Source organism: Umbelopsis ramanniana (genome assembly GCF_025399195.1).
Source record: "Umbelopsis ramanniana AG unplaced genomic scaffold K450scaffold_58, whole genome shotgun sequence".
Lineage (NCBI taxonomy): Eukaryota > Fungi > Mucoromycota > Umbelopsidomycetes > Umbelopsidales > Umbelopsidaceae > Umbelopsis > Umbelopsis ramanniana.
In genome coordinates this window covers 155,891-166,415 of record NW_026252144.1, presented here as the reverse complement: position 1 = coordinate 166,415, position 10,525 = coordinate 155,891, and the positions used below count along the sequence as shown (strand labels likewise).

Genomic DNA, 10,525 nt, shown 5'->3' with positions numbered 1-10,525 from the left:
CCATGATAATCTTAAGTATGGCAATTTCGACAGTCTGGAAACAACACTGGTCATTCATTTTCCGAGAAGACAGATCACAAAGTCTCACATACAACCACCTCAAGAATGCCATGTGGAAAACTTTATCTGAACGCATAATAGATGACAGCCAAAAACACAAAAAAAACAGCATATGGATACACAAAGGGATAGTGGACTGGACGTCTCAGAACGTCCATATCACCTACCCAAGTATACATATTGCTGAATAATACATCTCATTAGCATCTGCTCCTTACATTTCAGTGAAAAATTTACCAATGTCATAAATAAAGTCAATTTTGATCATTTAAAAAAAAAAAAAAAAAATACATCCTTGACCAAAAAAAATAAAAATAACAACTCCCATACAATACACCCGAGCGACTAATTATTGTCATATCAATAGCTGACATGTGGGATGAATTAACTGTAGAAAGATTTCGTATAGCTGAAGAAGATCGCAACAGGGAAAACAGTTACTATGCGCCATATAATAGATTGTTATCAATCGTATTTCCCCCGAATAGCAGATACACCGTTGAGCCTGTTATCCATCCTATAGGTACTCGCAAAACCATTGAATACATGGTAACCATGCAACTTGGTCACAAGATATTTCCTGTGCTTGTCGTGGAGATAAAAAGTCCGGATAGTCTACAAAGCCTATCAGCGAGACGGGAAGCAAATGAACAAATAGCAAATAGATATGCAAGCATAGGAAACCAATGCCCCCTTGAGATCTTCTATGCCATAAGTGCATTTGGAACGATGATATCCATTTACACTCTTGACAGGTCATCTGGAACCATCGCTCCCTCATATCCACCTGCAGATCATCAGAGACTCAATGATAATGTACCTGAAGACGCATGGAACATCGATATATTGGAGGAAAACGGTGCTAACACAATTAACGAAGTTTTTACCGACGTACAACGAATGTGTGAGAATCTGAGAGCCAGACTATCTGCTGATCGGCATCAAAAAAATACATGTCATATTAAACATAAAAACTCAAACATAGTAGTAGTATTGGTGGTAACTTTTATTATCACGGTATTGCAAATACATCAGAGTTATCTCGACTTTCGTTAGGCACAGTCTTAGTCTGTTTAATTTAGGGCTGTGGTAATGGTCCCAACATGTACCTTGTATGGCGCAATTCCAATCGAGAAATGAAAAAACTGTTTGGTATGATAAGGACAGCGCGCAACCGCTAATATACTTGGGATATCCTTTATATTCCACACAAGCTCAACTACAACAATTTCTCGAAACCGTATATACCAAACTACAAAATCATGTGAATGTTCTTAATACACGCAATCTTTCCATCAAAGGAAAAGCGATAGTCGCCAACTCACTTCTGTTATCCAGATTATGGCACCCTGCTGCGGGTCATAACCCCACCACAGGATTGGATAGATAGGTGTAGGAGGTTAGTGTGTAGCTATATCATGCCGTTCTTACTTGACCACCAAGGAAACTATTGTGTAATGCACCAAGCAAAGGGGGCATTGGTTTGATTGATATTACATCACAGCACAAAGCCCTACAGGTGATACACATCCGGACCCTTCAGCATAAGATACCAAACAAAGAGCGATTACACAACATTTTTCCTGGCGAACATAGCAGAACGTGGACAATATGTCAAAAGGAAAATGAATCAGCACTTCCGGGTAGGACGTGAACGAAAATGGAAATACTGGATGAGAATGATGAATTTCAAGAAAATGACGCCTGAAATACGGTCGAAAGACAAAATTTGGAGTTTGATTTTCTTGCAACAGACCAAATTACAAGATGATCATATTTTGGAGGAAATGGGACGATTCATGCTCGCCATTTGGATAACTCACTGGAATTGCATCAAACAACAGAGAGCATGGTTGGACCAAGCTGCGTTCAATATGTATGAGTCGACACCGAACTCACTAATGACTGTTTCCTTCAACCGAAGGAAAAAGAAGGTATACAATCATGGATAGAAATAATACAAACAGGAACAACACAAAGCACAGTCCAGGCTTCTTTATGGAAAATGTGCAGATGTTACCAGAGTCCAAACGAGGAAGAATTCCCAGACGAACCTCTGATTACTAACTTCGAACTGGTGATTCTTTTCCAGATCATTTCTGACCCAAAAGCGACGCAAAGAAAAGACATTGACTGGCTACTAGCTCGATGGCGAGACTTAAGTTTATAAAGTTCCGAACTCAGGCACAGGGTATTTCAAGTAGAAAGATAGAAAAACCAAATATAAAAAACGTTCGTACAATATAGCAATCAGTAGAAACCAGTCTGTATTCCAGTCTCTGAAAATCAGGAAATAAAACAATTCACTAAATCCAGACAAAAAGTTTGGTGCCACACTATACAGAACCTTGGCTCATTCCAACAGCTACTCGTTTACTCATCAAAAAGAACCGGGTGAAGATTATTCAAGGCGTGAAATTTTATCATGGAAAAGTATACCAGCCTGGGGAAAATGGTGACAAAATTTGGGAAAAAAAAAAATTACAGCGAAGGAACAGTTAGAGACATGAGAGGAATCGTGAAATTTTTATTTTTTCATGATCTTAAATCAGTCGAACATCACTTTGTTTGGAAACAATACTTCGATAAGCTATCAATTAGGCCACTACCATCCAGTCTACTGTTACAGAATTACAAACAATAAACACTATAATGAATGGAATCAACAATCATACGCGAAACCAGAACTGAGCAATAAGACGATCTCAAGGAAGGGAAGTCTCAAAAGAAGTCGTACCGTCTAAGAAGCCCTCTTATTCCGATGTATTCAAAGAAGATACCTCCTCTAAGTGGTCTGTTTTTGTATGACTATTCCCAGTATCTTATTTTGATGTAATCAGAAAGAAATGGCGAAAAATAAAACTACGGCCAAAAAGAAAATCTGCCGAAATCGCATTGCAATTCTCACCTTCGGGCATGAAAGTGCTGAATTACTGTACTTGGCCATCAAGGCATTGGGCGAACAGAAAATCTGTCAAAAAAAAAGCTTCGATCATTGAATATTATAAAATTGAACCACTGATCTACGCTTTCCTACAAGATGTATCAGGGTCTCCTCGTTTATGATGACAATCGCTACGCCGGTCCAACGAACCATAAACGAGAAGTTTTACCACTTGCTAGACCCGTTAGACATTCATCCACTTGAAGACCTACCATTTGAAGACGTAGACCTACATCTCGAGATACAGTAGCTGGAATACCAGATCAAAAGACTAATACCAGTAATGAGTAATACACAGAGAAACGCGAGTGCATTGCTGTATGCGATGGTAGAACAAGATGATAATTTTAAGCGACATTTAATACAACTCTTGATATAAATTACACAAAAAATCCGACAAGTCGTCAGATGCGGCTGACTGACTTCGGCCATCAACATATCTTCAACAGTAATATAATCTCTACAATTATTCATTACTGTCAATGATTCCTTTGGCTACCAAAAAATAAATGCACGAGAGAAGCCCAGCATATAAGAGGGAGTTGAGGATGCAGAGTCCAAGCCAGTATAGTGCAATTGCCGGGTGGGTACGTTGATGAAAGTGAATATTAAGATATTTGCAACTGTCAACCTAAAACCGCTGTAATGGTGTAATACCTATTACTGTTGAGCTGTTAAAAAAACAAGTAATCAAAGCTGGGTTGTAGACGGCTCTCTTAAAGTAACTTAGCAGTCCTGAAGGAGTTATTCAGAATTCATCTCAGAGTAAAATACCTATCCCTCACAGATCCTTTGCTTACTATTTTTCGCAATTGTCTATTTCTAAGTGAAAACCAAAGAATATATAGATGGAGGGAATCTCAGTGCTGAATATATCTCATTTAACTCGTGAGACAAAGGGTTATACATTTATAATGAAAACAGGTCCGATGAACTTAGACAACCGTGCGGTATGCAGGCTCACAGGTTGAACCGTTCCCTTCGACTCCAGCAGATACACGATACAGTCAAAGCTTCAGGTGATAAAGAAATCAAAGGACTAAATTCTAGTGTCTTGCGTGAAAGTCAAACCGCCAAAGTAGGTGTCATGTCGAGGTCGCTTTATGGCAGGTGGCAAACTGCCTTTTTGTTTTGGAATTTCTGTACGGGCATTGAGGGCAGTCACATAAAACATCAGCGAACTGTGGGCCTGTGGCCCGAGTGAGTCTAACAACACCTTCAGGCACTTAATAATAGTCATGGCTGACAGAAAACTTCGACCTTTGTATGGTGAGAAGAATAATAACAAAGAGGCTTCAGTGGAAATGACCATCAGCTGACTTAACTAATTCGAAATCCTAATCTGCAGAGGCCATCGATGAGGGTCATAGTAAAGAAGCCTTGCAGCTAGCCAACAAGATTCTCAAAAAGACACCTGATTTCGTATTGGTCAAGGTAAAATTCAACTTCGCATTTTCACAATTTTCAATCCACATGGAAGTGCATCTGACGGTTTTTTAGGCACTTAAAGCTCTTGCTCTTGTCAGAAGTGGGAAGGAGGACGAGGCTAGTGACCTGTGCGCTCAAGTTAAGGCTGCACAACCTATCGATGAGCCTACGCTTCAAGCCGCTACCATGGCATACAAAGAAATCGGGCAGCGTACGTATGGTTGATTTGCTTTTACGCTTATACTGTCAAATTTACAAGCTGTCGTTGTCGTAGATGATCAGATCGTACACCTGTATGAAGCAGCAGCAAAATTACAGCCTAACAACGAAGAATTTGCTAACCACTGGTTCATGGCTATGGTGCGAGGAAAGGATCTCAAGGGTCAACAGCAAGCAGCCCTCAAACTTCACAAATCATTTAAGAATAACAAATACTTGTTTTGGGCAATCATGTCTTTAGCACTTCAAGGCGAGGCTGCCAAGGGTACTACACCAAACCTTTCGTATACGCTGGCAGAGCGTATGATGAGCAAGGCTTTGGAAGAAGGCAAAGTAAAGCAGACAGAAGAGATTCGTCTGTATCTTTTAATCCTCATTGGCCAAGGCAAGCGAAAGGAAGCACTTGTATTGCTTGACAGTGACATCGGACAAAAATGTTTGTTAGATCCAGAAGTGCGCCAAATTTACGTGGAGCTAATGACTGAAACGAACGAATGGACTCGCGCTTTTGAAGTGAGCAGAAAAGTTTTGTCAGAACAAAAGTAAGAACAATGTGTCATAAAATGCGTTGAGATGTGAGTTATTAACGTTTAACCATGCGTAAAAAAGCTCTGATGATTGGATCAGCTGGAAAACCTACTTTGATGCCCTTTTTAAGCAAATTGCTGAGGATCCAGAGAGTGAGCAGAGAAAACTTGAGGAGGCTAAGGCTCTCATCGAGTCTACCAAGAAATCTGCATTAGAAGCATCCATTATGAAGCGAGGTCCTTTCATGGCAGAACTTGAATTAGATTTGAGACTGAAGCAAGATAGCAAAATAGGTCAGTCCAACACAAGGTGATAGGCATCTTGATGTAAGGTGGGGTATGTCGCTAATAGCTTGCATGGTTATAGACGGCGCAACAATGCTGGAACATATCAAGGCTTATTTTGATCGGTTTGGTACCAAGCCGTGTTGCTTTGAGGATCTACAGCCCTATGTCAATGCTGTTTTGGACGACACCGAAGAAATTTCCAGCTTTATCAATGACATACGATCACTGGTTCATCTTGAAACAGAAGATGTAAGTAATGTATTTGAAGCTGAATTTTCTCATACGGAAATCTAAATCGGATATGTTACGTCTTAGACTGGCGTGAAAATTAGAAATATCCAAAAGGATATCAATGTATATAAGCTGGAGCACTATCTGAATACAAGTGGTAGTGAAACAGAGCAGGATGCGGTTAAAAAGGTTACAGAGTTATGGGCAGCTTACAACAACGCTTTGCCGCTAGGTACAGATTGAGTGGGATTGAATTTGTCATATGCCGCCATATTAAATACTCTTTTGACTTTCCCTAGGCAAAACATTGGAAAAAACTGAACGGCAATATGGAGATGACTATGTAGTGCTAGCATCACACATCCTACTCAAAGTATATAGAGAGACCAAGGACATGGCCTTCATCCTACATGCTCTTGTGTTGTTAGAAGGTGCACTTGCGAAAAGCGTTTACAACTTTCAATTCAAGATGTTATTAATCCGTCTTTATCTGATCATTGGTAGGTTCAGTCAGCAACTACGTTGGCTGTGCATAGCCCTTTCTGTTTGCAGAATTAGATGGGTGGTTTCTAAACTGTCAATTGTAGGTTCCTTCGATCAAGCACACCGTATCTTTTCTACCATGGACGTCAAGCACATCCAGTTTGATACGTTGACGTAAGTGAAGTTTTTAACAATACTGCTGAAATCGTTTGCTTATTTTTCTCCCTTGTAGCCATTACCTGACGGATGGCTCCATGTCGCTTGGCCAATTTGACCTGTTGGCAGAAACTTTGTCTGTGGCATGCAGCATATATAAAGCCAACGAGATAGAGACCCCGGAAATGATTGTGAAAGCCTACCAATATACTACTTTCTCCAAGGTAAACTTTATATCCACGTTAATACCCAACAGAAGTTGGCAGTTCGCCTATAAGAATATACCTAATTTAACTTTGTAACGTAGATTCAAGAATTCATTGAATTCCGGTCTAGATTGGATCAATCTATCCAGCATACTTTGTTCAACATTGACCTTGCTCGTGTCGAGGCATTGCAGACTTCCTTTGCTGCCAAGTATGGTGTGCAGTTCTTTGCGGAACTTGACCCTAGTGTTTATCCGTACGATGGTATGTTATCCAAGGTGGGAGAGGAAATGGACTGCAGTCGCCATTATAACTAATTTTGATATTCTACAAGATGACAAACTTTCGAAACTATCTGACAATCGTGATTATGGTGTAATGACCGACTGCACTCCTAAGGAGGTCACATCTATAGAGGAACTGTCTCGTCCATCTAAGCGAACAAATGTACGTGCAAACCTTATACTGTATGAAGAAAGTTGGATGACCCTGGTCTTAATTTATATTCCTCCCTTTAGCCAAATTGGATCAAGATCCAGTCTCTCATTTTGAGAACAATGCATAATGTATGCGATAGCAAGTGCGAAGGTTTGGAAATTGCCTCGGAGCTAAAGGCTGCCGTAACCAATGAAGCGGTCATCAAGGACGTAAGTGGATGGCTCCAATTGGTATCTCAAACGATAATAGCAATATGGTCACTCATATATTATCTATTTTTGGCATCAAACAGGTGACTGAACAGGACGTATTCCTTGGACGCTTTGTTGCCGATGTTGTTGATGGTATCAACTATCTCAAGAATGCTGAAGCTAGCCAGCAACAAAAGGGAATCGAGCTCCTGAACAGCTGTAACCTCTCTGCTTTCAGTAAGGAATTCAAAATAGCATGTAGTTGAGCGTATATAAATGATGCTGACCTACCCATAGTCTCAAGTCAAAAAGCAATGACCGATAGCACTATCTCATGGAACTACTTCCATCAAACTTTAGCGGAAGTTGAGGTAAGCGATGAATCGAGTGGCTCAGCGGAGCTAAGATGAAATATGAATCTAAGACACATTGCGCATATAGTGTGTGGTGTATGGGTCAATCCTTTCCGAAGTCATCAAAAGGACGCTTTCGCTAGGAAAGAAGAAAAAATCGGATCCCGCTGAGACTACGGACGCAGTAAGTATCGGGAACGAGGCGAGAGCCGCCAAAATTTCGGTCTAATGATGTATATTTATTTTTTAACAACCTATAGGTCAAAGCAGCTCAGCAATTTCATAATATGGTGAAAGATGGATTTATAGAACTTCAAAAGAAGACTCGCCAGAGTAAGGATACAGTCAAACCTCAACTTCAAAAGCTGCTGTTAAAGAGATCGACTGAACACGGTACGCTGGGAGAATTTTACCAGACCAAGGTATGTAAATGTTGGAGCTATGTACAATTTAACTGCTTCATCTACTAAGCATAGCTTCCATTCAGGACCACCAAAGCTTACTATCGGATATTCTCAAGCGATTGGCGAACGGATGGAATAGTTCAGTGCAATCGTATTTGGAAGAAATTGACAAGCGATTGCAGAAGTTTTAGAAAAGATATAGTTTACGTCATAAAAAAGCTACTTTTGGGCGATCATTTTTCAATCGAAAACCGAACATTTTTTTAATTTTCGTGCGGTAGACTCTTTAGGCTCGAATTCTTAATGTCTGTTTTCAAAAACAATTCAAGACCTCAAACACCAACAGTGAGAGATGGTGATCAGTATGCTAGAGTCATCAATGGCCTCAAACACATTTACAATTCCAAAATAAAACCGTTGGAGACTACTTATAACTTTGAAGGTAAACCCACTTCTATCATGCGCATGTCTTTTTACTAGGGTTCTCTACTTTTTACTGACTACATAACAACCTTACAGGTTTCCACTCATCGCCTTTGACTAATTCTGATATAGAAGCTAAACCAATCGTTCTTCTAATTGGCCAATATTCAACTGTAAGTATTCTTTGTTCATCATGTCATCATATCTTGAACATAGTCCTCTTGGAGAGGCCGGATATAGCCGCGTGAATGTGTATATGAGAGCGGCAGTAAGCATCATGGTGGTTGACAGAAAAATAGGCATATGTTTGCTTCTTTCAGTATACTGATATGTTTCACTTGAATTAGGGCAAAACTACATTTATACGTTATTTGTTAGACAAAGCATACCCAGGTAAGATATCATTACGAAATGGTTTCATGTACGCTCCGTATACTCCTTAGGTGATGTTACTTATTGCTACCTCAGGTGAACACATTGGTGTTGAGCCTACCACCGATCGATTTGTAGCGGTTATGCATAACTCAGAGGAACGCGTGATTCCTGGTAATGCCGCCGCTGTCAATGCAGAGCTTCCATTCAGGTAAGCAGAGCCCACGGATTATGTCAAAGTGACCTACAGTAAAAGATATTGTCATTCATGTTTACCATCTCATCTCAGAGGCTTGAATAAGTTTGGACAAGCTTTCTTGTCAAGGTTTCAGGTGTCACAAACCAATTCTCCAGTGTTGGAGAACATGACCATCATCGATACCCCTGGTATTCTAGCTGGAGACAAGCAGCGTACTGAACGAGGATATGACTTTACGCAAATTATTGAATGGTTTTCTAACCGTGCCGACCTGATCATTCTCCTCTTTGATTCTCATAAATTGGATATCTCCAATGAATTCAAACTCGCCATTAATTCTTTGAGAGGACAAGAAGAAAAGATCCGAGTTATTTTGAACAAGAGCGATATGGTCAGTCAACAACAGCTGATGAGAGTGTAAGTACATACGGGTTTAAGACATTTGATTTTCATTGCACCACTCATGCTCAGGTTTACACATTCGGACTTTTAGCTATGGCGCCATGATGTGGTCTCTTGGAAAGGTTGTACAGACTCCGGAAGTAATGCGAGTCTATCTTGGTTCTTTCTGGACGGAAAAGCCACCCAATTGCTTTGAAGATTGCCGTGAACTTCTGGAGGCTGAACAAAACGACTTATTGAAGGATCTACGAGAGCTTCGCAGAAACGCAGCTATTCGAAAGATTAATGAAATTGTCAAGCGTGCCCGTCTTGCACGAGTTCATGCTCTCATCATTGGTCACCTCAAAAAGGAGATGCCATCCATGTTCGGAAAAAACAAGAAGCAAGAGAAACTCCTTGCCAATCTGGATAAAGAGTTTGTGAAGATTCAACACAAGCATCACTTGCCTGCTGGTGATTTCCCCAACCCAGAACGATTCCGCCAGAATCTATCACTGTATAATATGGACAAATTCAAGCCTTTGAAGGAGGATATCATTGCCAGAGTGGATGAAGCTCTGTCAGTTGATCTCCCCAGATTGATGTCTGAGTTCCCTCAAGGTAATCCCATGTTGGACGAGCAGCAACGTAATCCATTTGCCGGGTTAGAATCGTACGATCCACAAACCGGCAACGTTACCGAAGACTTTTGGACCTTTGCCGCGGTTGATCGTGAATCCTATACGGGTGTTTTCCATCAGATTGGACCTCGAGATGGCAAGATCAGTGGGTCTCAGATAAAGCCGGTACTGATGGAGTCCGGTCTACCCAACGATATCCTTGCTCAAGTTTGGCGATTGGCTGACTGGGACAACGATGGGTACATGGATTTGGACGAATTTGCAGTTGCTATGCACCTGATCAAGGCTGCACAGCGAAATGAGCCGTTACCCGAAAAGCTACCTCAATCCATGATGCCCGGGAGAAAACTTTAAACCGGTGGAGGTCTACCTCATCTTAAATGCTTAGAAGCGGAACGAGTGATAGGTGGATTGTGTCCACTTTACAATATACTCTTTTTCATTACATATGCAACCAATAAATGACGAAGAAGACATAATCATAATAAGATATACCTTTAAACACCATGCCTCTGCTTAATGAAACACGATCCAACTACAAATTGTAAAGGTAGCGATTAGTGGGAAATGTTTAGGATAAC

The 10,525-nt window shown here is 40.6% G+C and overlaps 4 protein-coding genes across 4 annotated transcripts; all 4 read left to right on the top strand.

Annotated features, from left to right (window-relative positions):
* K450DRAFT_255243 (uncharacterized protein) lies at window positions 1-314 on the top strand (the record flags this gene model as incomplete). Its single annotated transcript, XM_051591318.1, has 1 exon — window positions 1-314. A coding segment is annotated over one exon (251 nt), but the record flags the coding sequence as incomplete, so codon positions are not given.
* Window positions 315-435: 121 nt separating this feature from the next.
* K450DRAFT_166908 (uncharacterized protein) lies at window positions 436-969 on the top strand (the record flags this gene model as incomplete). Its single annotated transcript, XM_051584060.1, has 1 exon — window positions 436-969. A coding segment is annotated over one exon (534 nt), but the record flags the coding sequence as incomplete, so codon positions are not given.
* A 3,241-nt stretch (window positions 970-4,210) lies between these two features.
* K450DRAFT_255234 (uncharacterized protein) lies at window positions 4,211-8,230 on the top strand. Its single transcript, XM_051591317.1, has 17 exons — window positions 4,211-4,273; window positions 4,353-4,438; window positions 4,505-4,643; window positions 4,707-5,193; window positions 5,261-5,472; window positions 5,546-5,715; window positions 5,782-5,929; window positions 5,997-6,197; window positions 6,285-6,354; window positions 6,413-6,560; window positions 6,644-6,806; window positions 6,877-6,989; window positions 7,061-7,189; window positions 7,273-7,408; window positions 7,469-7,542; window positions 7,613-7,946; window positions 8,012-8,230. Exons 1-16 carry the CDS (start codon window positions 4,243-4,245, stop codon window positions 7,751-7,753), a joined length of 2,448 nt encoding a protein of 815 aa, XP_051441843.1. The 5' UTR covers window positions 4,211-4,242; the 3' UTR covers window positions 7,754-7,946; window positions 8,012-8,230.
* K450DRAFT_255227 (uncharacterized protein) lies at window positions 8,026-10,313 on the top strand. Its single transcript, XM_051591316.1, has 6 exons — window positions 8,026-8,370; window positions 8,448-8,524; window positions 8,699-8,744; window positions 8,820-8,934; window positions 9,013-9,339; window positions 9,416-10,313. The coding sequence occupies exons 1-6, from the start codon at window positions 8,232-8,234 to the stop codon at window positions 10,296-10,298; spliced, it is 1,587 nt and encodes a 528-aa protein (XP_051441842.1). The 5' UTR covers window positions 8,026-8,231; the 3' UTR covers window positions 10,299-10,313.
* The last annotated feature ends 212 nt before the right edge of the window (window positions 10,314-10,525 follow it).

Coding starts and splice junctions, on each gene's coding strand:
- K450DRAFT_255234 (XM_051591317.1), top strand. CDS start 4,243: ATGGCTGACAGAAAACTTCGACCTTTGTATG. Junction 4,274..4,352: donor AAAACTTCGACCTTTGTATG/GTGAGAAGAATA, acceptor CCTAATCTGCAG/AGGCCATCGATGAGGGTCAT. Junction 6,807..6,876: donor TAGTGTTTATCCGTACGATG/GTATGTTATCCA, acceptor ATATTCTACAAG/ATGACAAACTTTCGAAACTA.
- K450DRAFT_255227 (XM_051591316.1), top strand. CDS start 8,232: ATGTCTGTTTTCAAAAACAATTCAAGACCTCAAACACCAACAGTGAGA. Junction 8,745..8,819: donor GTTAGACAAAGCATACCCAG/GTAAGATATCAT, acceptor TTGCTACCTCAG/GTGAACACATTGGTGTTGAG. Junction 8,935..9,012: donor AATGCAGAGCTTCCATTCAG/GTAAGCAGAGCC, acceptor ATCTCATCTCAG/AGGCTTGAATAAGTTTGGAC.